Source organism: Chiloscyllium plagiosum, unplaced genomic scaffold, assembly GCF_037043375.1.
Source record: "Chiloscyllium plagiosum isolate Xiang-an unplaced genomic scaffold, Cpla_swu_hap1 HiC_scaffold_1, whole genome shotgun sequence".
Lineage (NCBI taxonomy): Eukaryota > Metazoa > Chordata > Chondrichthyes > Orectolobiformes > Hemiscylliidae > Chiloscyllium > Chiloscyllium plagiosum.
This window is the reverse complement of record NW_028270139.1, coordinates 137536902-137563975: the sequence shown is the minus strand read 5'-3', so window position 1 is coordinate 137563975 and position 27074 is coordinate 137536902. Positions and strand designations below refer to the sequence as shown.

The 27074-nt window shown below is 38.2% G+C and overlaps 1 protein-coding gene across 4 annotated transcripts in view; it reads right to left on the bottom strand.

Annotated features, from left to right (window-relative positions):
- Positions 1–27074, bottom strand: part of LOC122559200 (protein FAM53A-like) — a 103285-nt gene that overhangs the window by 52989 nt on the left and 23222 nt on the right. For all 4 annotated transcript variants that reach the window (XM_043708606.2, XM_043708884.2, XM_043708659.2 and 1 more), the window contains exons 2-4: positions 25948–26200; positions 13894–13948; positions 5371–6182 (exon numbers count right to left, since the gene is read on the bottom strand). In XM_043708606.2, coding sequence (XP_043564541.2) covers positions 5371–6182; positions 13894–13948; positions 25948–26100 — 1020 coding nt within the window. In that variant the 5' untranslated portion in view covers positions 26101–26200. The remainder of the gene's footprint in view (positions 1–5370; positions 6183–13893; positions 13949–25947; positions 26201–27074) is intronic.

The window sequence follows — 27074 nt, the reverse complement described above, 5'->3', positions numbered from 1 at the left end:
AGGATGTTGACAATGCCTAGATCACCAAGGTAGAACTCAACACTTTTTAAATGACATTTCATTGTTTTATTGCATATGGACAGCAGGCAAATCTTAATACTTGGATACCTGCTAAAATAGAAAATGCATCAACTTCATAAATTACTGTAAAGGGTAATCTGCATACTGAACAAAAGCAAGCAGACTAACAACTGTTCACTAGTTCCACAGCCAAATCCATACGCAGCTCCCCAAACCCAAAATATCTAATGAATGGTTGTAGGATAAGCAGGCAACTAAAAGGATTTATGAACATCACTATAGTTCACAAAGGGAGGAGCCCCAGAATAAGTACAGTGATAAAATGCAAGTATAGTCAACTACAAGATAAATTACAGGCAATGTGAATCTGAACACCCAGCCATTACTACCTAATCTTTTATAGCACCACCTCAACACCCTTTCCCTCCCAATGCCCCATCAACCACCAATACACTCGTCATCATTTACCAGAAGCTTAAATATAACATAGTATCAGAACAGCTACAACAGCTGGTCATTTCGCACTTTGGATTAGCATATGACCTCCTGACGTCCTAAAGCCTCCATTTACAAGGTCCTGGTAAAAGGAAATATTCAACCCTCAATGCAATAGGATCAGCAGAACAACATTCAATCAATTCAATAATACAAGAACAGAACAGACTCAACTAATCCTTATCTTTACCCTGGCTTTGATATCAAATTAATACTACTATGATTGGCGTAACATGTATGACTTTATAGGATACTTGTAACGATTCATCAAGGTTAATGCACTAGAACCTTCCTCCCCTGAAAGCTTTTCTATGGAAAGACAAAGAACTGCAATGCTAGTGAGATACTAACATGTTGATACCCTGGCATTATTATTATAAACCACTGACATCACAAGGACTGTAGTTCAAGGTTAATGCTCATCACCATTACCCAAGTGAACTTGGAACAGGAAATTAATACAACCTTGCTGTTATCTTCAAAACAGATTTAGTTTTAAAAAAAAACAGCTTTTATTTAATTATGTCCTTCTTGCTGTCCTCACATTCTAAAGTGCAATATCAAATTTGTAACATCTAAAAATAAAATCCTATATCGCAAACTGTTGTTCAGCACACAAGTGCTGCTGAAAGTACCACCAGTTGCCTCTCCAATGAAAGCACAGCCCTGTGGTCAGTAGGACTGTGGCGACTTCACCTTCATTGCTGGGGAAAAAAGTAAATCAGGATAACAAAAATACTAATTCAAGGGGAAAACCAACATGACAGTAGGGATCTGATGGGTAATGTTGTTGCCATGGAGAATGCGCCAATTGACAGTTAACCACCAGCTTTGCTTTGAATGGTTAGGGCACTGCCCTGACTGCGCTGGCTATCAACAGGTGTATTATACATATGCTCTTTTCGGTATGAGACAGGGCCCAATGTATTCAGTACACTCAGGTACATCACCCTCAAGCCTAATTTAGGATCCTAAATTGGCTACGAGCATAATTCTTCACACAGTATTATCCAGTTATTCAATTGCAGGATCACTTTTAATGTTGTACACTAAATCAGAGTCCGTTTGTCAATTAGTTTCTTCTAATGCAGTATTGTTGGTTTTCCGCTGGAATTGCTATTGTTACAAATTGTCTTGGATGCAAGACAAAAAGCTTTTCTTTTTAAAAGCAATGTCCCAAAGCTTTTGAAAATCCAAACTATCATTTACAACAGAAAAAAGTTTTATTTCACAACTTCATTTCAGAAATCCTGGGAGCCTTTGGGGAGGTGCTGGCCTAGTGGTATTATTGTTGGATTGTTAATCCAAATGCTCTGGGGAGCTGGGTTCAAATCCTCCCACAGCAGATGGATGAATATTATATCAAGAAAAATCTGGAATTAAAATTTAATGTCTAAGTCGACAAAGCCATTGTCGCTTGTTGGAAAATCCCATTTGGTTCGCTAACTTCCTTTATGAACCCCTAAATTACTATCCTTACCTGGTTGGCCTACATGTGACTCCAGAAACACAGAAATGTGGTTGACTCTTATGGATGAGCAATAAATGCTAACCTAGCCAGTCATGGTTTCTTCCTATCAATGAACAAAAACATGTGTACTTGTGCATACACACATGCCCAACTGTGCTGGCAGATTAGGATAGTGTTGGAATCATAGTGTGCGCTGTTCCCAGTTACTGTGGAGGCAACACCACTAAGATTCGCAGAGATTCACTAGTTTAAAAAAATGTGTACTTGGAGGATGGAAACAGAATATAAAACAAAAGGATAAGATGACTAATCCTTACCAGAAGATAGTTCCCTCCCCCTTCAAAATCAATGGCCTGCCATCAAACTGGTCTTTTCATACCAATTACATCCTTTGTAGCTGCTTGACTGTGGCTTCTGGAAACGGAAACCTCTTCTCCAAAGTAAAATTAAAGAGGCGCAATGCAAAGCAGCTGCTCTTTGAACACCAACAGCAAGCTTTATCTTTGTTCAACATCTAGCCAAGATATTCTGGCGGTCAGCCAGTTGGAAACCAAGTCTTGGTGAGCTGCTTCCATGTTCCTCCAGCATATGCATACCTCTAACTTGAAATGTATCCATTACGAAGCTTGAAATGACGTAGAATGATCCCAAACGTTACGATTGTATGCATTTCCTGTTCTCCTCAGCCTTGAAGTACTTTATTAAAATCTTTGGAGTGAGGATAATTGAGTAAAGGTAGTAGTTATTAGTTTTACTTAATTATTGCATTTTCAAGTTGGGCAAGCTGACTGTTGTTGCTGTTACATCTTGCTCTCACAGTTCAAGTACCATTTTAGCATTAATAATGAAAACTGGTGCAGTTACTCTGAGCTGTACCAATTTTGTATATACTTATTAGCAATATAAAGACCAATGTAGCAGAATCTGACCAGAATCAATATTGTACCAAGTAGCTAAACAGAATTAATAAATTGAATTAGATAATATTTTGAAGACAAATTATTTATACTCAAATTCATTGTAAACCAGATGCCAGCCTTCTGAAATAAAATCAAAATGAGAAATACTCAGCTGGTTAAGCAGCATCTACATGGAATAACATGTTTCAAGTTGATGGCCTTTATCACCACTCACTTCAGATGAAATTTGAAATATTTTAAATGCAAGGGAACAATTGGAAAAGGGAAGCTGTATGAAGTGAGGGAATAAATGGCAATGACAGTATTCTAATCAGTAAGTAAAACTCAAACATGCTCAAGGAAACACATGTAATCTTGCCAAAAAGCCATTTACAGCATTCTGGACTTGACAGAACTCAAGTTTTGACTTTATCTCTGCTGCCACGTCCAACTTTGTTTCCTTATTCTTTGTAGGTTTCAACTGAATTTTACTTTCCATTGGTAGCTGTTCTGCCATGCGTTCTAAACATTCGTTTCTTTCCTTATCCCATTATCAATTTCTCTTGCCATACATCACCCAACTCTGACATTTAATCTGTCTTTGATATCGTAACAGACCTCCCTCTTTCACTTGGAGAAAATCCTTTATTTGTATATTATCTCAATCTGATGAAAGATCACATCATGAAAACCATTGACTTTTCTCTATGAATAGTGCCTGATCCATTATTCTCAACGGTTTGCAGATTTGTTATTTCAGATTTCTAGCAGTCTCCTCTTTGCTTTTGGTCGTGATCTGGTCTCCAGGTACAGATTAAAATGGCCCAGTACAGCTTGGATGAATAGAATGACAATTCAACGAAAAACAGTTTTACTTAAGAACAGTCTACTCTATGGGAAGATCAAAAGTCTGATTAAAATGTAACATCCCCTACAGTATGCCCTGACTTAACATTTTGTAGACCATGTTCCAAATTACCTAAATATTCTATTTGAAGTTAATGATTTTTGGCATTAGGGGCTGGCTTTTAGCTGCCTTACCTGAGCAGTATCTATTAAAAATCACAAATTGTGGTCAGTACTGTTGAAGACCTCTGTTGCTACTTCAAGAATGATAACAGACAAAGATAAAAATAGGTGCGCTCACTGAGCTGGAAGATTTGTTTCCAGATGTTTCATGACCATACTAGGTATCAGTGACGAAATGTTTGAAAACAAACCTTCCAGCTCAGTGAGCAAATCTACATCCAGAACCTCAACTCAAGCTATAAATCCCTCAAAACTCGCTAAAGATAAAAATAATTTTGTGCAAGCTTGACATGCAACATGTAGATCTAATGGCCAAGCTAAAGATTCTTCCAAGAACAAAAACCATTGCAGCTACCCACTAGAAGTCAGTTTGCTAATAGAATCCCAAAGTATAAAATACATCCAAAAAGGCTCAAGCTCAACCTGAGGAGCTAACATGCAAATATTGAGTAATTTAGCATTAGCTCTCTGCAGCTCAGTGGGAGAATAGTGTGTTCACTGTGATTAAATATGGCCCATACAAAACGGGTTAATGTAAAATTAATTTAAACAATGCAAATAATAACAGGATTCAAGATACTAATTGGTCTCATCATCTACCAGCACTTCAAAAACATGAGGTCTCCTAAGATCAAACAGAAATGTTGCATTAAAAATCTTGAGAGAAAATCTCAAAGATGCCAAAACTGTCCACTTTGTAAGATGTACAGAAAAGAACCAATTGTCATTTGGCCCCAGTTGCTCAGTCGATGAACGATTCAGACTATGCTACAACTTATCTCCAGATTGGACGTGGTCTCATGAAGAATGGTAAAAACAATATCCAGCCATCCTGATCACCTTGCCAGAGATGAAATTTTCTTGCTCAATCTGACAGGGAATAGTAGGATGTATGGCAAATCACCACACCTGGGAATTTAGAAGCAACCCTGCACAGCTGTTGTGCATTTCAGCTAAATGGCTCTCACATTGGTCCATTAAAAGGATTTTCTGGACCATATAATGCTACCCCAAAATGATTGAATAGTTAAAATCTAAGCACCATGACAGTTTTTACATTCTTCGTCTGAAGTGATCTTCCTACCTTAATTTCAAAATTTTTCGAATCTTTATCAAATGTCAATATACAAATACATAAAACATTTCTCAAACAGATTTGACCAAACGTGAAATATTCAAGGAGGCAGGGGGGAGTGTGAAAGATCACAATGTTTAAGTCTTCGCAAATTTGTTAAACTAGATCCTACTGAAAAGGCAAACATTAAACTAGTCCATTTAACAATTTATAAATGGACTAAAGTACTGAAGTGTTCATACTGTTGACTGCCCAAATTTCCATCTTCACTGCCCTTCAAGAATATTAATGCGTTGTCCCTACAATATTTCAAAGTCCCTATGCAAAAATTATTTTTGCTAAATTCTTTCAGAACCATGAGGATTCTTTATCCAACTCACCCGTGTCATCTTCAGGAAGTCCAAAGAGGGTCGTGTCCACCTAACATCTTCCTCACGCCTTCGCTTGAGCCCACATTTCCTTTCATTCAGCACACAAGGTTGTGAGCGACATCGCAGCAAACCCTGTCGACGACTCAGCTCAGGCGTGGAAGTGGGAGTGCTGTTTGCTGAAGGCAAGAGGTTTGTCGTCTCTGTAATGTGTTCCTGTGAAAGTGACAGCCGCCGTCTTGGGTTAAAGTCAAATGGACCTGCAGAGTTCCAACGTACACTTGATGTACTTCCCTCACTACTGTCTACAAATCCACTGCTGGCAGATGACGGCCTTGGTACTGGTGAAGTATTGAAGCTGGTGACATTAAATATACTGTTGTTGAGTGATAATGCATGTTTACTGGTCTGTTGGAGCAGATTGATACTCGTGCTCCTCTGCAGTGTGGCACTTCCATGGCTGTTGCAGCGCTGCAAGGTTGCACTACCACCGCTGTTACACCGCCGCTTTGACACAGGAGTCCAGACCTTGGAACTACAGGGTTTCCAAGGAGATCGGCACCGGGATAATTCATCAGGCTCCGAAAGAGACCTGCAATGTCGTTTTGTGGGTGGGGCCAAAGGTGTACTCGAGTTCTCACTGAGACTCAACTCACTGATCCAGCCGGAAACAGAGGCTTTATTTGTGTTGATTTGCCATTGCAACCCAACATGGTCAGCCAGGTTATGGTTAAATGTGCATGTTGTAAAAGGAAAAGCCACACTGCGGTTTGTCTCGGCTTTAGTTGAGCAAGTCCGGTTTACAAGTGTCCATGGACTTTCTTCTGTTAGGGAAAAGTGAAAACAGTCAATTTCTCTCCGATCATGAATAACAAACAACTCAAATGATAAACTATTCATATGCACAGAACACAATAATAGGAATGGTCTCACTGCACCATACTCTTACATAAATATTAAAACTAGAATGACAAAGCTCTGAATACAGGTTAATTGTACATTTTTAAATTAAGTCAAAGTGTAGTCAACAAAGTCCATTTATTTTCTACCAACCCTGACATACCTAGTGGCCCATTTTCAACGACATACAAAGGCTGTGACATAAGTTATGCCTTTAGGATGGAATAAATCAGCTGTTTATACTTCAAGATAATGAAGGAATTCAGCATTCAAATTACATCATTATTCAGCAATGTGGTTGGTTCAGCAATGGCCAATGTCATTAGTGCTGGCCTAAAATGATGTCAGTGTCCTGTGAATGACTTTTAAAGACTACTGTCAGTAACTTGGGGTTACAATTTCAAGATGGTCATAAAGAGCAATAGAAGTGAGATGAAGAGAAGCATCTTTATTTAATTACTAGGATTTAGAATGAGATGCCTAGTAAAATGGATGTATGATTCCATAGGAAATTTCAACAGTGAGCTGGATATCTATTTGGAAGGGATTAATTTATAGGACTATGGAGACAGGGTAGAAAAATGTAACTAGCTGGCTAGTTCTTTTAGGAGCCGGTTCAGATACTATAGGTCAAGCAACCTACTTCTGTAAAATGTTATGATTCTACATTCATACAATGGAAAGACAATGCTGAAATCAAAGCACAGTATATACTTCAGGGAGGTTAATAACACTACGATAACTAGACTGTCCTTCCCATCTACTCGTATCCTCAGATATAACTGATTTCTACACAACTATTGTTTTTGAATAAAGGCAACTTCTGGAGAATTTATGAATTTTAAACAGATTTTGGATTGCTTGGAGCGGAGCCTTAAGTATTTGATACTGAATAGAATCATAAAAGATCAAACAAAGTTAATGAAACTTCGATGTTTATTCCATTCAGCTCATGAGAAAGGTAATTTACTCTAATTCAAGAAAAATGTTTGTCATTTACATCTTTCCCTGATGTACATTGCTACTACCCACTCAAAACTGGAGCTTGACCAGAGGGCAGAAATTCAATCTAAATGAAGCACATTTTATAGAAAACAGACCTTGAAGTTCTTTGCATTTGATAATATTAGAACCAGAATTGGAAAAATGAGACAAGAGAAAGGTCTTTAAAGTAGTACTGTACACCTTTAAACTGGATTTGGTTTATGGCCATAACGCACAACGTAGTGAACTTTTGAGTACTTTTGAAATCAACATTGACAAATTCAAGGAAATTCCCAACTTTAAAGCCAACTAATTAGTTTGTTTTCAAACTACAGGTATTCAGATAATGTGCACATTACTGGCCTGCATTTATTGCCCATCCTTACAAAGGCAGGGATGAGTCATTTTCTAATTCTCTGCATTCTATGGGAAATTTACTTCCGCTTTTGCAACAGTTTGATATACCACAGTGAATTGCTGTGTAACATGGCAGATGACAGTTACGAGTCAACCACTTTGCTCAGTTAGGAATGGCATAAATGCCAAAATGGGCAAGGGTATGAGTAAACCAGATGGGCTTTAACAACAATAACCAAAAAACTCAGTTTTAAAATTCAAAATTTATAAGAACTTATGAATCAGGAATAGTAAGCAGCCATTTTGCTCTTGCAGCCTGCTCCATTTTATTAATCAAATTTCAACTCCAGAAACGTTAAAACTCAGTCAATCATTCATCCACATCGAGACTACTAATCCACTGACATAGCTACTACGCCAGTTAATCATTCACAGATATGCTATCCAAACCGAAACACTGACTACATCCGTTCAATACTAATTCTTCACTTATATCCCCTAGAATCATAGGAAACAAAACTAGATGGCTCAAGAGGTTGAGGATTTTCCTGGGCTCAGTTCTTACTTCAGAAATATAACAATAACTATCAAGTCCCAAAAATGTTTTCAAAAATGAAAATAATGTATTTTGTGCATCTGTATGGCCTGCTCAATTTCAGGCAATTTAAGGATCACCTACATTGACTAGATGTGCACCAAGACAATTAAAGCAGATCCTTTTGTGAATGAAATGGTCACCACTTTCTTCCCATGAATTCAGATTAGTAGATTATTTAATGCAATGTTGCAAGTTGCAGCAGTGAGATTTGGACACTCATCCTCAGCTCTTCGGCCATTACAGTCACTGGCCTGACTGCACCACTAGGTATGAAATGCAATGTGCTCTTCCATTATATTGAATCACTGATAATCTTCTACACTATTTTGACAAACGAACTATACCCGTCAAAGACTAACAGATTCTTAAGGTGTGGTACTGAAAAACAAATGCAATGCAATTAATCCATACGCAATTTTGCCAATGGCTTGAAAACTGACTAAAGTTGGATAAGCAAGGATGATTTTCAGAACTGGAAGTCGAGAAATGGCTTAATTGAGGTACACAAAATAGTGAGGTGACTTACATAGAGTGGACAAGGGAGACCTCTCTCCCCATGCAGAGATCATTGCCAGGGATACAAACTTAAAAGGTGATTGACAGAAGGACTAAAGAAAAAAAACGAGGGGAAAACGATCACCCAGAAGGTTGTGGGGTTTCTGGAACTCATTGCTCAGTTTAGTGACTGAAGCATAAGACCATAAAAAACATAAGAGCATAAATTAGCCCATTTGGCCCATCGAGTGTGCTTCACCATTCAATCACGGCTAATGGTTTTACAACCCCATTTTCTACATTTTTGCCAAAGGGATCAAAGGTTACGGTAATCAAGAACTTAGCTACCTGTTTTAAATATACTCAATGACTTGGTCTCCACAGCCTTCTGTGGCAATGAATTCCACAAAATTCCTACTCTCTGGCTGAAGACGGTTCTCCTGATCTCCGTTCTAAAAGGTGTTCCCTTTTGGCGGGCTGACAGAAGGCAGAGAGTGTGGTTGTAGATGGAAGGTATTCTGCCTGGAGGTCAGTGTTGAGTGGGGTCCTGCAGGGCTCTGCTCTTTGTAGTTTTTATAAACGACTTGGATGAGGAGGTTGAGGGGTGGGTTAGTAAATTTGCAGATGACACAGGTTGGAGGTGCCATTGATAGTACAGAGGGCTATTGCAGGCTGCAGTGTGACACAGACAGGATGCAGAGCTGGGCTGAGAAATGGCAGATGGAGTTCAAGCTGGATAAATGTGAAGTGATGCATTTTGGAAGGTTTAATCCTATATTCAGCATTCGGGTTCAAGTCAGGATTCTTAGCAGAGTGGAAGAACAGGGGGATCTGGGTGTGCAAGTACATAGATCCCTCAAAGTTGCCATCTAAGTGGATGGGATTGTTAAGAAAGCAAATGGTTTTTTGGCTTTCATTAACAGGGGGAAATCGAGTTTAAGAGCCGCAAGGTTTTGCTGCAGCTCTACAAGTCCCTGGTGAGACCACACTTGGAATATTGTGTCCAGTTCTGGTCACCCTACTATAGGAAAGATACAGAGGCTTTGGAGAGGGTGCAAAGAAGGTTTACCAGGATGCTGCCTGGACTGCAGGGCTTGTCTTATGAAGGAAGGTTGAAAAAGCTCATACTTCTCTCTGGAGAGGAGGAGGAGGAGGAGGAAAGGAAACCTGATCGAGGTATACAAGATAATGAGAGGAATAGATAGAGTCAATAGCCAGAGACTTTTCCCCGGGGTAGGATTGACAGATACGAGGAGTCATAGTTTTAAGATATTAGGGGAAGGTATAGGGGAGGTAGGTTCTTTACGCAGAGAGTTGTGAATGCATGCAATGTGTTGCCAGTGGTGGTGGTGGTGGAAGCAGAGTCCCTTAGGGACATTTAAGCGACTGCTGGGCAGGCACACAGAGCAGTGAGTTGAGGGGTGCTTGGGTTAAGTTATTATATTTTACATTAGGATTAAACCTCGGCACATCGTGGGTCAAAGGGCCTGTTCTGTGCTGTACTTTTCTATGCTCTATGTACTCTAAAACTGTGTCCTCAGGTCCTCATCTCTCCTGCCAACGGAGAGATCTTCCCAATGCCCATTCAGTAGGGCTAAGTTTCAATCAGATCCCTCCCCTCCCATCCTTCTGAACTCCAGAGTTCAGTCCCAGAGTCCTCGAACATTCGTTTCATTCCTGGGATCATTCTGGACCCACTCCAGGGCCAATACACCTTTCCTGAGGTATGGGGCCCAAAATTGCTCACAATACTCTAAATGCAGTCTAACTATAGCCTTATAAAGCCTCAGAAGTACATCCCTGCTTTAATATTCTAGTACTCTAGAGACGAATGACAACATTGTATTTGCCTTTCTAACTACCGACTCAACCTGCAAATTTTCCTTCAGAGAAAACTGGACTAGGGCTCGCAAGGTGCTTTGCACATCAGATTTCTGAATTTTCTCCCCATTTGGAAGCCTTCAACTCAGTTGCAGTGCTGTAACCTGCAAGGATATTGACCAGGTGCTGGAATGTAGTATTAGAAGATACTTTGTTTTAATCTAATGCAGATATGATGGGTTGAATAGCCTCTATGCTGCAACTTTTCTACAGTTCTAATTTACTTATATAGTCCTGTAGACTTCCTCCCATTAGAGGATCAAGAGATGAAAATATTCAATATTGTTATTGCTCACACATATCCAATATATAACAAGGTTCTGCTTCAGGAGATGCAAGACATCATGCTGATTTTTAAGTGAATGTCACTGGCATCTAGAATTGTTAGGGCAGAGGAAACAGCAACAGCTCACTTAAGAACCCAAACAAAAGCTGCAAAATTCAACATTTGATCAAATGAATGGTTACAAAGCACAGCAAGATCTTATTAACCTACAAAATACATTAATATAGCTGATTAAATTTAGAAAATGCAATACTGATTTAATCTTGAGGAAAATTTGAGATTATTCAAACAATTGGATTTGATGACTAATCAACAACCCCCAATTATAACTATGCCCAGGCACGTATGCAGATGTAGCATAAATTTATGTGCATTTACACTCAAAATACTTTATGTAGCACATTCCTAAATAAACCGTTTTAGTAACGGAGGGCAAGAAATGAACAACCTCTGGTGCTTAAAATTGAATTTCATAATTTTGGAGATTTTTAAAACCAGTATTAAAAAGGCTGAAGTTTCACATGTCAATTTGAGAAGCAACTTTTAAAAATGTTCTCATTTGCTCTGAGTACTTGTTTAAAAGGAAGACTTTAATACACAATTTTGTTTTAATGTACAGGTGCACAATCCTTTATCGGAAATGCTCAGGACCAGCTGGTTTTCAGAATTCAGAATTTTTCAAATTTTAGAGTAACTGGCAGTTTGATGGTGAAGTTTTTAAAAAATCCTTCCGTATAACAGACTTACTGAGTGTAAAATAGGTCCTGAAACAAAATTGAGGCCTGCCAGTACTGGGCCACGCCCTCTCACGTTGCATCTGAGTGACACACATCAAGTGGGTGTGGAGTTGGGTTAACCGTTTGCACGCCAAACAACCTTGTTAATGAGAAAAAAACTTCACAAAACAACCTTCGGACTTTGGAGCATTTCGGATAAAGGTTTGTCTACCTGCACTCCTCAGCCTCTTATATTCAAATACATTGGGAGAAGCTGGCGTAAGCCCTTTGAGCGTACTCTATCATTCAACATTATTAGTGATTTTCTATCCCAACTCCATCTTATATACTATCCATATCCAATTAGTATCCACCTTTAACATTGTCAAAAACAACTCTGACAGTGTATTCCAAAGATTCACAATCTTGAATTCAAACATAAAATTCACCCGTGAGGAATCCACTGCAGAACCTAGTTGCCATACACTAAATTTTAGTGAGTATTAAACATTAAAGTAGATTTCCTTACAAAATGGCAAATAAAAACAAATCTATGTGGCTAACAACCTGCAATAAATATATGTCCATACATATAATCAAAAACTTGTGTTAATTAAAAATCAGTTACCAATAACTTCAGTAAATTTAGCTATGGTCCTAAGCATGTAATACTGAAAATACCATGGCCTTATGAAAGGCCCTCTTTTCAGTTATGAAATAGAACACTAATTGATCAAGTTTGCTTTCCACAGAAGAGTTCAGTCAGAGGCAGAATGATGAAATATTTGGACTGATATCAACTTACCAAAGAGATGCAAGCATGGTTTGAGAAGGGCAATTCATGCCTGACTCAGTATTTTTGTTTTAAAAAGTAGTCACTGGCATAGTGGATAGGGGAGTTCAGAAGGTTGTTCAGAAGAAGTCGACAAAAAAAAAAATAGACCACGCCTCCAATTCCAACCATATGAAGTGTGAAGTGTTTGTTTTTCAGGAGGGCAGCTGCCAGCTCTTCATTACATATATATCAATCTCTGATGAAGGAACAGAACCAGACAAAGTTCGCACAATACATTTACTTAGGCAGCAGTGTAAGTTGCATAGATGATGGAAGAAGTTACAGGAGGAGAGAATCTAAATGAGTGGGCCAGACTCATTGGCACATAGTGCTCAATCCTACCCACTTTAGACTGAAGAAAGACATTTCATATGTAATATTAATATTTTATTACTGTCAAGAGTGTAGCAGCTAGAGAAGAAAAACAATTTACATGTTTATTCACACAAATCACAACGATGTCAGTTAGGGGCTGTGGTTTCATTCCACTTCAAAAGGCTTCCACATGCAAGCCCAGACACTAATGTGATACAGAATCAAGAGAGCACTGAATTTCTTTTCATATGGCACATTAAACTCAAGCCTTGACTGCCCCATTAAAGAACTCATGGGATACTGAAAAGCAGCAGTGAAATTATCACATGCTCTGATCCATATTACCTCAACATTACAAAGAAATCTTCTCATTATATCACTGTGGAAATTGTGATAATTAGCTGCCACATTTCTCATTTGACACGGACAAAATACTTCAAGAGTTGCCATTGGGTCTGTAGCACTCTTGACAATTGAGACCATGAAAGATGCCAAAACAAATGCAAGTCCTTTTCTTTTTGAAAACTAGTGCAAGTAACAGATCCTAAGGCAACGGGATCCTGGCCTCTTTTTCGAAACGGTTTGGATTACAGAAGATGGGGTGGAGCTGAGGTATGCAAAACTGGTCAGATTCCAAATAGATTCTGCAAAAATGTATTATCTTTGAGGATTAGACATTCATAATGACTTCAAGGCTTAAACAGTAAATTGAGAAATGCATTTACTGTGTCTTCTCCTTTCAGGGAGAACGTTGTGTAACTTTATATTACCTTGCCTCTCTACCTCACTCCTTTTAAAGGCACTCTTTAAAGCAACCAAGGTAACTTCAAGCCACTTATTCAAGTATCTTCTCTTGCTAAATATTGTCTGATTCAGCAGTTTAAATTCCTACATTAATGCAAGCTGTTAACTGAGAAATTTATCTAGAAGATAATATAGTAGATATCGGACGGGGGAAGGGGAGAGTAGAAATGAGATTAGTAGCAATCATGATTCAACCAAATGGCTGGACAACCCAAGCAGCATTATTGTTTACTCGACGTTTCTCATTGAAAGTTACTATGCTCCAGAACCTCATGCTGCAAAAAATCGATAGTTTCTGAAGTAGAATTCTGTCACTATTTTTACTCTAAGGAGCCATCTGGGAGAAAAGGCAAAAAGAACTTACCATCAATTTCATATGGAAACAAACTGCCACTTTCATTCAGTTTCTCAGTGGAGCGCTGAAATCAACCAAAAGAAAAAATATTCAACACCACAGAGGCAAACATGGTGCAAAAGTCAGTGACAATAAAGACCAAAGTTGAAGCTTGGAACAGGTATCCATACAGTTTCAGGTTTGTCACAAAGCTATATTCTATGAACAATCTGAAGGTTACTTGAACAGCTGAAAGTGTAAAATGATTCCAGTTAGAAACGTAGTCTCCGTGTCAAGAGATTATACAAGATTTTAATAAGGCCACTTCAATCAGGATCAACATCCAAAAATTCATCTTTAGAATTTTGTTTGGAATAGTTGTCAGTATTCAAAAGTCACAAGTAAACCATATATATTCCTATATTCCTTGAAAACTTCCAATCCTGATTTTATCAATAGTATACAACATGGACTAGAGTTCACAAAATTAACCTTGACCCATTTTGTGGAGTCATGGCTTGTTCCAAATATAAACCAAGCAGAATCCTATCCAGAGTGTTTATTGTAATTATTAGTACTTATTTTTGGAAAAACCTTTAAGAACACAAAGCATGGTTTAGTGATTTCCTCTTTCAAGGGGATTCGTGCAAGGACTAAACAAACAACCTTGAGTAATACTGTTTACAAAGGACAGTGCTGTCAAGTGCATTAGATCCTGCAGGTCAAAGGATATAGAACCAACAGGTTTCTATATAAAGTTCAGTAGGGGTTATTTGTACAGTTAATAGGACTTTTTATGACAGCATGCGAGCACAAAGTCCAACAGGACAACTTCAATTCACAAAACTTGGAAGCTAAAATAAATCTACCCAATTAAATTAACAAAACATAAAATGTATGGTACATATAGACAGATGATCAGAGTCTTTGACTCAGCAAATATTAAAAACAAGACGAACACCGAATACATCAGTTATCAGCGTTAAAACAACCAGACTTCAGCACTTCAACTATTTTGTCCACTTTTTTTTTAAAAAACGTCCATCACAGAATAAAAGGACCTTCCGAACACTCCATCACAATATGAAAATTCTCAAATTCCACGCACAGAATGGTGGAATGCTTGAAACCCTTCCACAAACAGCAATAAATGCTGGATCAGTTACATTTGAGGTGGATAATTTAAGTATTAAGGGACTTAGGCCATGGATAAACCAAGGTTTCATTGAACAGACTCAAGGGGCAGATAGTCTTATACAAGTTCTCAAACAGATGGGGAAAGGGGGGGGGGGGGGGGAAGAGAAGGAGAGGAGCGGAGGGAGGGGGGGCGAAGAGGAGCAGTTCTCACACGAAGTGGAGCGGAGGGAGGGGGGGAGCGCGGAGGGGGGTGGGTGGGTGGGGGGAGCGCGGAGGGGGGTGGGTGGGGGGACAGACAGACAGACAGACAGACAGACAGACAGACAGACAGACAGAAAGACAGACAGACAGAAAGACAGAAAGACAGACAGAAAGACAGACAGAAAGACAGACAGAAAGACAGACAGAAAGACAGACAGAAAGACAGACAGAAAGACAGACAGAAAGACAGACAGAAAGACAGACAGAAAGACAGACATACCTACTCTCATCTGTTTAAAAATCTTGCCTAAGTTGCACATTTAAGTTGCATTTTCTGCCCACCTTAAAGAAAATCAAGCCATACATATCACACTAAAATTAAGAACAGCTTGTTAGGCAAAAGTTATAACCCATGACATAAAAGATACATAGCTCTATGATCAATTTTACCTTAAGTTTCATTCTTAATAATCAGCTTACAAGTGAAAAGCAGATAGCAATTACGTGGGTTTTTCACAAATCGCACTTCAGAGTTTTAAAATGTTACTGCAAACTCTCAGACCTATGATCAACTATGGCTCAACTCAAACTTCCAGTGCTAGTACAATATTTCCAACACAGATTCCTGTGTTTATTATAAGGAAGTTTAATTTCAAAGGCAAAGCTTTTTTTTGAACAGCAAGAACTCAATCCTGTTTCTGAACGGAGTTGGTATATTAAATAGCTAGCAAAGCTAATGAGACTAGAGGAAAAGGTGAGAAACATGGAAACCAAGTCTCCATATTGCTGTGCAGGAATGCTGTACTATAGAAGTTTGACAAACTTAATGTTTCAGTCACTTTCAAAAGATGCTGCAGTTTTTATTATCCATAAATGGATAACGAGAAAACATTTTTCTATATGGTAGATATCAAGCAAGAATATATTGCAGATTTCTAATATTTAGACTAAGGACAGAAGTTATCTAAATTAACCAATCCTGAACACGACAGAAAATCAAGAGATTGGAACAACGTTTAAGGCCATACAAATCTGCTATGAAGTTTAGCTTCAAGACACAGTCTGATTCAGCAACAAACTTCAAGATGCAGGTCATAAAGCCATATTACAAGCAGAGGACAAATGCGCCAGCCCATCTCTAGGACAGTTACAGATGGGCAATCAATGTGGACCTTGCCAACACTCATTCAATGAATGAACAGATAAAAGGCAAAATTGGGAAGTCAACATTTAGGATAACTTATCTGGATGAAGAATAAGTTTTTTTAGAGGTCTGTGCACACAGTTGCAAAGACTCTGGTGGTGCTTGAACAGTATAATGTTTGGGCTAAAATGCTTGACAGAAGCTGTAATGTGCAGAAGTTCAACTTCAAGGTTGTCAGATAATTAAATATTTTGGCACTGAAAAATCGTTTCTTTTCATTTGCCCATGGGATATGGGAACCTGCTGGTTGGGCCTGAATTTATTGCCCAAGAAGCAGTTAAGTGTCAACCTATTGCTGCGAGTCTGGAGTTACATGCAGGCCAGACAAACTAAGGACAGTAGATTTTCTTCCCTAATGGATATTATGGAACCAGATGGGTTTTTCCAACAATCAATAAATTTGGTTCTACAATCATGGTTAGGTCAACTCTATTCCAGATTTTTATGGATTTAAACATCAGCACCTGCTAAGATGGGAATCAAACCCACATCTCCAGAACACTGGCTTGAGAGTCTGAATTAATAGGCTAGTGACCACTACACCTGTTGTCGCAGAGCATATAGGTGGTTACTATGCCATATTTAAAAGCATTGTCTACAATAACCCAGAGTTAATCCATTTCGTATTGCAATTTCTAAAATGTCTTTGCATATATGTGTAATAAAAGAACAGCTTTCTGCTGTGGTTCTGTAAAAGAACAGCTTTCTTTTTGAATAAAAGCGGGGTGGTTACTTGATAAATTCAAGTCTTCAAGTCATCATTTATTCCATTGAACAAAGCAAGCAAGCAATTTCTCTGCCCAAAAGTAATATCTTAGAATTTTAGTGACTTTGGCAAAGTCCACTTTTACATCACTAAATCAATGAGCTCCAGTCAAAAATGTTTTGGGTAAATTCCAAGAAAATATTTGAAAAATAAACAATTTCTCTATCACTACATTAACATGGCTATCTGCTATTCAATACAGTGACGTTTATGAAAAGAAATCAAACATTAATCTTCCATTTTCACTGACTACCTTCAATTTCCACAAGCCAACAAAATATTATTTGTCAGCTTTAGCAAAGATGTTTGTGCAGCAAATTTGTCAAAACCCTAAAACCAGGCTTCTAAACTTCCAACCAGTTCACACTTGAACTTCTGCAAACTTCTACTAAATTATCACAGTAACAATGCAGTCACTCCACATTGCAGAATTTGCTCATTTTAATCTATTTTAATCTGTTAATCTATTTTAATCTGAAATCTGCAGATTAGTTTCTCACTGTATAAAGCAAAAATCATACTGTGGCTGCCAATGAAACAACTGAGTTTCCTTTAGACTGTCTGCAATAAAATCCTTCATATTTGGCTCTTCTCATTCCAATCAGATCACTTGCTTGAAAATGACAAAAATGATAGTTCTTGTCAGCTTAATCATATTTTCCTAATTTAGTAAACTAGGAAGTTTATGGGACTTTCATTGGGGGAATAAATGGCTATTCTGGACTCCAAGTTAAAATTTCTGAACATTATATAATTTTTAAATCAAACGATACCAAAGAAAGCAACACAAATTTGTACTTTGTAACCACAGGTTTTAGTAGGGCAAAAATGGCTTCAAATACATACGTGCAATTTTCCTCCAGACCCCATGATGCCCCTAGTTGCAAGACATGGACTTTAATACCAAGTTAAAAGTGATAACCCCCCCCCCCCAAAAAAAGATCATACTGCTGATACCAAAACAGATGTACACCCAAAAATAAATTTTTGTCACTTGCTCAATGAGAATTATCTTTAAGCTGCAAAGATATTCGGTGTTAAGGTGAATACAGTTTATTCCTAGCGAGTTTTGAGAAGATTTGTAGCTCAGGTTGAGATTTTGGATATAGGTTTGCTCACTGAGCTGCAAGGTTCATTTCCAGTCATTTTGTTACCCTACCAGGTAACATTTTCAGTAGGTTTCTTTATTTCCTTTTTATTGCAACAGAACAAGAAAATGGTTAGGAAATATCACTAGAGTTACTGGTTATATAAAATTACTGGCAACTAACACATGACACGGCTCACAAGTCTGAGGATGTACTGAGAAAAGTCCTACCGTACAAAACATAATGCATTGCTGTTCTGCTAAAAGAGGTGGATGCTTCAAGATTACAAATCAACACTAGTTCCACCCTCTAAGAGGTGTATCCTTAAAGCCAAACTCTGGCATAAAAACAAGGAAGTGCTACAGAAACTCAGGCATGGTAGCATGTGGGGACAGAGAAACAGAGTTAACACTACAAATTCAGTATGATTTCTTCAGTGCTCTAGCAAAGCTGTTAGTTCCCTGCCTCATTCCTTTGGCTCAAAAGGAACCTTGGCATGTTTAAAAGGTACTATATAAATGCAAGCTACTGAATTTATAGATGTTTGAGACATTGTGAAGTTTGCAGTGGCAGTGTAATAACCTCAGCTTTTAAATTTAAAAAAATGTTTTAAGAAAGGCTACATTAACAGGCAACCCCACCTGGGTGGTGTTTTGCAGTCAAATGCGAAAGTGTCCCACTTGATTAAATGTGGCAAAAATGGTCTGCTATCCCAAAAATCAATCTAAGTAGGAATCAAGCAAGCAGACCAAAACAATTTATTATATTAAATTTTAAATTAGTTGCAAGTTCCAGAAAACAGCAGTTACAAATTTATTTACAAGTCAGCATTTCCAGGTGACTTAAATGGTCTCATCTCCATACATGGATAGCACAATCTTGTTTGATAATTCACCAGCCTCCTTTTGATTGAAACCTAGGGACTCTACTACCACACATTTGCAGATTGATGACAATTGCAGCTGTCTTTTCTCCGGCCTTACTACTAATTTACAATTTATTATGCAAGTATCACAGGTGCAATTGCACTTCACAGATGGCAGTAAGTTTGTGTGTCAGGAGCATACTGCTACGGCACACTCAAAATAAAAGACAATACTTCAACACAAGTTGTTTTTTAATGGAAATAAGGTAGGCATGATAAGGAATTGGCAGGGATGATAAACAATTGTTGAATGAATAGACCATTAAAAGTTAGAGAATTGATTTCTACATGTTTTTACACTGCAAGCATATGATCAACTGCAAATATGTCGGCTTCTGAGAGTTATCAGCTCCTTATAATAAAGGCATCACACTCTTCAGATCCAACAGCAATGTAAGCTCACATTTTGCTGGGGTTTGTTAAATCATAGCGGGCACAAACATGATGGTATTGTTAAACTTAAGTGAATTCACAGCATCAACTGTGCCAAAATCGCAACATAAGATGCCTTATGACGCACACATTAGCTCAGTCTTTTATCAATTGCATGTGTCCAAATATAGTTTTAATCAACAAACATTCAATTTGCCAAGAAAAATTACACACAAATACCTCAGCATTATCAAGTGTGTCCAACTTAGAGATCCAGTTGAGCTGCTCCATGTCTAGATGAAAGCTGCAAAAATGATGTGGAGCAAAGTGGTTTTGCTAGATGAGCTCAATGTTCTGGTGACTGCTGAATAAGTGCCTTTCATGCCAATCATTCCCTACAAATCACCTAGCAAAAGACACATCTACAAGATCTCACCCAGGTTACTTCAATTGTAGCTTGTTTCACCACAGTGTTAGTGAGAGCAATGTTCTGGTAACATCAAGAACTTGAAAGCATTGTCAAAGTCTCTCACATTCCTGACTTTCATGCATCTCACTATTCTTTTAATATGGGCACAATATCCTACAAATCACAACCTAGAGTGAGAGCACGCCACCACAGGGACTGCAGGAGTGGGTGTCGTTTTGCTCGCTGAGTTGGAAGGTTCATTTCCAGATGTTTCATCACTCTACTAAGTAATATCTTCAATGGGCCTCCAGGCGAGGTCCACTGAAGATGTTACCTAGTAGGGTGACGAAATGTCTGGAAATGAACCTTCCAGTTCAGTGAGCAAACTTACACGCAGAACCTCAACCTGAACTACAAGTCTTCTCAAAACTCACTGCAGGAGTCAGAGAAAGCAGCTCACCACGACCTTGTCAAGATTCTCCAGAACAAGCAATAAATATACCCTGGCCAGTCTTGACATATCCAGAGATAAGCTGAGCATTACATAATGTTTCCTGACATGAATCAAATATCCATGATGAATAGAGCATTCAAATTGAACAAATTAAAAGTGCACGCAATATAATCTTTACCAAAAAATCACAAATCCAAATCTATCAAACAGACAGAAGCATCTCCCAATCCGCAGAAAGGATCTTACAAAACCAAATTCAGTATAAAACCAAAAACTGACGTTTGACTCTCCTTTAATCCCACAAAAAAAAGCTGATTGTGTTGAGTTTCAGCAGCTGCACCTCTTACAGGTACCACACTTCATTAATATGAACAGTGCAAGCTAGTTCTTTCAAGTTTGCTCTTTTAGGTAGAAAGGCAATTCCAGAAATGTGTTCCTATAATCTGGTGCGACAATGCTGTTTTCAGACTCTTTCAGATACAGAACAAATGGGGCTAATTTTTTGAGAACGCATTACGATTTTGAGCAAATATAAATTGGTTTTAACAGGTCACTGTTGTGAAAGAGTCAACTGTGAGAGCAGCTTGTATTTGTATAGTGCTTTTAACAGAAAAAATGCATCATAAGGCACTTTGGAGTGTAAGAAGAAAAAAGCACGATTGTCAAGACATGATAATATTAGGAGAGTGGGACTTGAGGTTTGAGGCAAAGATGGGTTTCAAGGAAGATCTTAACTAAGAAGTGGAAAGGTGATGGGGCTTGTGGGGATTCCAGAGGTTGGGACATGCTGGGATAAAATATGACCAACATTGGGGTAAAGGAGTAAAAAAATGGACAATGTTGGGGTAAAGGAGTACTTTCGTGAAAGTCTAAAATACAAATAGGATATGCACGAGTAGGTGGCTTAGAATTAGAAAGTAAGGCCACGGGACAATTTTAAGACAAAAACCCTTGAAATTTTAGGCTAGGAGATTGGGCGCCAGTGTTGATTGTGGGTGAAGGTAGATTGATAAAAGTAGAGGAGTTGAGCTTATGGATTTGAAGTTTATGGAGTATGAAGGGATGACAGGCTAACCAGGGAAGTCTGAGTACAGTCACATCTGAAGGTGACAAAGACAAGAATGAAGGTTTCAACAGTAGAGAGTCTGAACTAAAGGCACATAGTTGTCTAAACACCCTATTACCTATGTGTCCTTCTATATTATGATCTGTCTGTACTGCTCACAAAACAAAAATCTTTTCACTACTTACAACAATAAAATCAAAACCAAAAGAACAAAGATGCAAAAGTGGAATTACACATCTTCATTAAAGCAGCTACAGGAATTAAAAACTCACTATGGTCACAGATTCCAAACAGTTTGGCTAAAACTGACAGTTACTAGGAAGGAAAAAAATTGGAGACAAAGATATGGAGTTTAGGAGAGAGCCCAAAACAAAGTTAATTGACTTCAGTCCTTAAATATAAACTGGAGGAGGAAACGTCATTCATTCAAAGACTAGTTATCAGGCAAGCAAGCTGGCAGAGGTAACAGATTATGAAATTGTGAAAAAACAACTGGATGTTGTGCATGCATGTGAAGGGTGAATTAATCAGAGGATCATATCACCAAAGGACACGTAAATGAGGAAAACATGTTGGCTAAAGTTTACTCTTACTGAAATCAATGAGGTCCTTAAACGAAATAAAGCAAATTTATTAAGTGCAGTAGAAGTATTTAAGTATGCACTTGAGATGCAATTTGGTGATTTACTGAGCACTGGGGTACAACTCTAAGCTTGAGGTCTGAAGACTTACATTTTCAAAGTACATTAAACTGAATACCAACCAACCAGTTTCTAATTGCTCACTCTCTACACAGCTATCTGTACAAATGTGCATTACCTAATTATGTAGAAGTAAAAATTAAAACCATATATGGACAATTTAACTGCTTTATATAAAACTTTAGTTTTCCTCACTGCAGCTGTTCAGCAGCATTACTCCCTTTTCTTCTAATCTTAGTTAGTTTCACTACTGTTCCATGCAATTACTATTCAGTTTACTGAAACCTTTAATTATAAGTCAGCTTGTTTCTGTTTCAATCCTGACAATTAAAAATAATATAAACTGGTGTTTCCTTTGCAGAACTAACCATTACCCCATGGTGTTATCAAATAATTCACAATGCAACAAGGTGGTTTTAATTATTACTTCATCCTGAAACTGGCCAATGCTGCAGCACAAACTCTGACCCAACAGACCACTAACTATTAAGTGACTTGTACTTTTGTGCTTGAAACGCAAAAAAGTAAGGCTACTTTTGAATTCTCATTGTATTATACCCATTACAGTGTAACATTACCAAGAATAGAATAACTCTTTGTTTAAAGAAGGTTACTTGCTTGAGGCACTCCAGAGGGCAGGAAGAGAAGCCACTAAGGATAACATGATTGGATTATGATAAGAGAAGATAATCCTATTTAATGGTACCACAGAGAAGGAAAATGGTGTGGATAGCATGAGCATTTCAGTTCCATGTGGGAATCTTATGGACAAAATCTTGGCTGATAGCAAGTGCTGAATTGAGGAAGTGACGCATTGTCAGAAGTGCCATCGTTTTTTGGCTGGGACAAAGAGGCGCACATGCACTCTTCTGTCAATGTAAATACACTATTTCAAAGATCAGGAAATTCTACTTAACATGCTGACCTAGTTATCTAATACAATAGCACTTTCACAAAAAAAATTAGCTGGTCTTGATCACCTGAAGCCTTGCTGTCAGCAAAATTGGTAACCAGGTTATCTACATCACCATAGTGACTAACCTTGCAAAAAACTTTTTTCGTTGTAAAATGCCTTAATGCATCATGAAGGGCATTACAGAATTGAAGTTATTTTCAGATATTGTGAAAAGCAGTGGACAAGAGTCATAATACTCAGATGAAGTCAAATGTTATAATTTGTAATTTTGATTAAGACACTGTATACAGTTAAGAAACCTGACTGAAGAGTTGGGTGCAAATTTTAACTTGGTGGGGTGAGATAGCACCACAATAATTCACACTGACCACATCTAAGAAATTGAAAACAAGTTTCATGCACAACTAATAGATGAGGTAAAGAATCAAAGTGTTAAAAATCTTTTTGTGCTTTGATATTCTGTCCTGTTGAACTATAACTTGATCTCAATTGCTTTCTGTGGCAGAGAATTCTACAGGCTCACCACTCTGGGTAAAGACGTTTCTCCTGCTTTCAGTCCTAAATGGCCTACCCCATATACGACTGACTCCAAGTTCTAGACTTCTTCCTGCATTTTATTGTGTCTAGTCATATTAGAATTTTATATTCTCTTGAGATATCCCTCTCTCATTCTTAAATTCAGTGAATAAATAAAAACCTAACCAATACAGTTTCTTCGTATACAATTCTGCCATCCCAGGTGTCAGCTTAAAAAGAGTTGAGGATTTCGGTTATGTAAATTTGCATTTTAAGGCAACATTTGCTCAATAAAAGGTAAAAACAATGACTGCAGATGCTGGAAACCAGATTCTGGAATAGAGTGGTGCTGGAAAAGCACAGCAGTTCAGGCAGCATCCGAGGAGCAGGAAAATCGACGTTTCGGGCAAAAGCCCTTCATCAGGAATACCCAGGACTTTATGGTTGGATCTGCAGTGAGGCTGCCTGCACTCATGGTTATTAGAGAGTACATTGAATTGCAACTTTCTACCTGCACATGTGGTAGAAGATGCCCAAATCCAGGAAGCTGCTTTGTCCTTTTTAGCTTTGATTATGCTGGTACTTCAGAGGTGTGGAATGAAAACACAAAAGGTTTGAAGGTGCAGTATTTACCCAGTAAACATGCTGAAAAGGTTGTGATTTGCCCACTCAAATGAAAGTGATGTTTTTTAAAATGGTGTGGCAAATCATAGTGACTATAAAGTCACTACACTGGCAGTGAAGAACACAGAGCCATATTCTTTTAGATTTTAATTTTTGGAAAATTTAAAAAGGCAAGAAAATTATTTTGGCCCAGCATTTTCTCTCCTTCTCAGCTTTCAATGCCATTTGTCCCCCATTTCACTTTTGGCAAGTGATATCAAATGGTGTTTAAATTAGATCTTACTGGTTTAGGATTTTTGTATATGTTGTTACAAAACTTGAAACGTATCAATGAAACATGTTTCGATTGCCTTCTACAAAGGTCCCAGATCCACTGGAGAAGACATGACATTGAAATGACCTGCTATGCGTCCCAGATTGCCATACACATGCTCATGAAAATTCTTTGGGCAACTGTGCACATATCGAATGCGAAACAATGTCCGCCATTAAGGGTAACATGCAGCCCAATATCTCATCTCAAAAATACTTTGATAATCAGATGTGCATTACTTGTGCAACAAACCATATTAAAGTTCACAACACCTAATAGTCTATTATAAGTGCAATATTGGTTCATATTAGACAAATGAATCTGTTGATAAGACATGTGATCTGCCACGAAACAGACTAATACAGCCGGAAACGAGCATGTCATCAGTGTGCTCCCCCTAATTTGCAGCGTTCAACACAGATAATCATTTAACATAATTTTAAAAAGTACAACTCCCCATAAAGGCAAAAACTGGAGTGCCAGTTGGCACCATGTGACATTTAAACGGAGGGCCATGTCCTCAATTTCTCAGATTGTAGTCTTATCTCAGCTGCTCAGGTGGCCATATGTTTCTGCTCAGATAGGAGCAGCATCACCATTCAGTGATGGCAGAAGTGTTTGGATGAGAATGCGAACAGACAGCTTGCCTTCATATTGAAGCATTCAAGAAAGCACTGGATAATTATTTTGATGGAAATAGCTAGTGAAGAAAAGATAGGAGATCAACGTGAAGTTATTGTAATGTTGGGTCGCATGGCCTCCTTCAGTGCCTTACTTTTGTGAATAATGTGTAACACAGATAGAGAAAAGCTTAAAGAATGCGTAGGACATGCATATTGGAAGGTGGATGAATGAGTTCCAAGTGAAGAGGGCAGAATTGTGATGTACAACAAGCTCAAACAAAAACTGATCCATAAGTAAGCATGCCAATAAGCTTAATGTTGTGGTTAGTATAACTAGGGAAGGAGTTCACAGACTTTCAAAATTTGGAAAGGATGACCTGAAAAAATAATTTCCAAGGAAGTTTTTATATAGGATGAATGACTAACTGCCATTCCTCATTGGTAGCACATTATTCCCTTCAGGAAGGGTACTGCACAATGATAAAATTTGCAAGATCAGACAACAATTTAGTTGCTCAACTACTGGACATAAGTATTAAGTGCTGATGGAAGCAGGGATGTTGCACAGTTGATGCTTAGTTATCATTTAGCTCAAAGTATGACAAATGTTTTGACACGAAAGGATTTCCACTATTTGCTTTCATCACAATTATGCCTAAAGTTAGCATCAAGAAAAATATAGTAAGATGCAACCCAAAGCAGTAACAAGGACGAGGAGAGCTGTATTCAAGTCTCTCAAATTTACCAAAAAGGTTCATTAAGTTCTCACCACATTAATACTGTAGGCCTTGCAAGTGATGTCTTCCAGGCTCTGATTCTGCAATTTTTCTGTGATTAGCGTTACCATGGTAGTTGTTCCTTTTCCACTGCTCACACTAACGAGCATTGGACGTTCTTTATGTGCTGTTTCAATATTCCCCATGCATTCCCTGGTTGCCGTGCTGCATCTCTGTTCTCATTCACAGACCTCCATGGTAGTTCAGTGCTCACGAGCCAACATTTCCTTTGGTACATTTAATCATCTGTCAAAATCAATTTCAACAAATCATAAATCCAACAATAAAATAATGGTTATATTCCAATTTTTTTATTTTAAAAGACTGAAAATTAGAGTTAGGAAACTATTCCAACTTTGCTGCCACGACAGATAGACCAATGTGCAAGCTTGTCACTTTCTTCACCCATCTCCACAGTACCATCAATCCCCATCATATCCTAAACAGGAAAGTGTTTAGAGCAAGAAAACAATCCCGCAAAACTTTGTTCAAGCTGCAGTCTCAGTGCTGGTTGAACCTAATCATGACACTCGAAAAGGATGCCACTAAGATAGAAATGTAAAACAGAACTACTCAAACTGAATCCAGTACTTAAGTACGTAGTTTCATTTTTATGGAGTAGGAACTAGAATCTTCAAAAGGAAACAAATCTATGGAGCAGTTCTTCCACTTAAGTGTAACTGTACTTCTTAAAAAAAAAACAAATTTGTGCTTACTCACTTTACCTATTCCACAGCAGTGTGCTTCAGGAATTTGGTTGAGTTTTATAATTTAAGCAGTCATACTACTGCAGGTTTGCTCGAGTGCTTACGCACCAGAAGTCACTATTTGTAAGAAGCCTGGATGGCACTTTAAAAATTTTCAAAAGTTGATGGAAGCTGCATATGCAAAGGCAGTAGACTTTCCTCCTTCCACAGCTTGCTTCATGTTTAGGTAGATAGCTACAGTGCAAGGTAAACACATCAGCCTATTGTTTTTAGATTAGATTACATTACAGTGTGGAAACAGGCCCTTCGGCCCATCAAGTCCACACCGATCCACTGAAGCACAACCCACCCATACCCCTACATTTACCCCTTACCTAACACTACGGGCAATTTAGCATAGCCAATTCACCTAA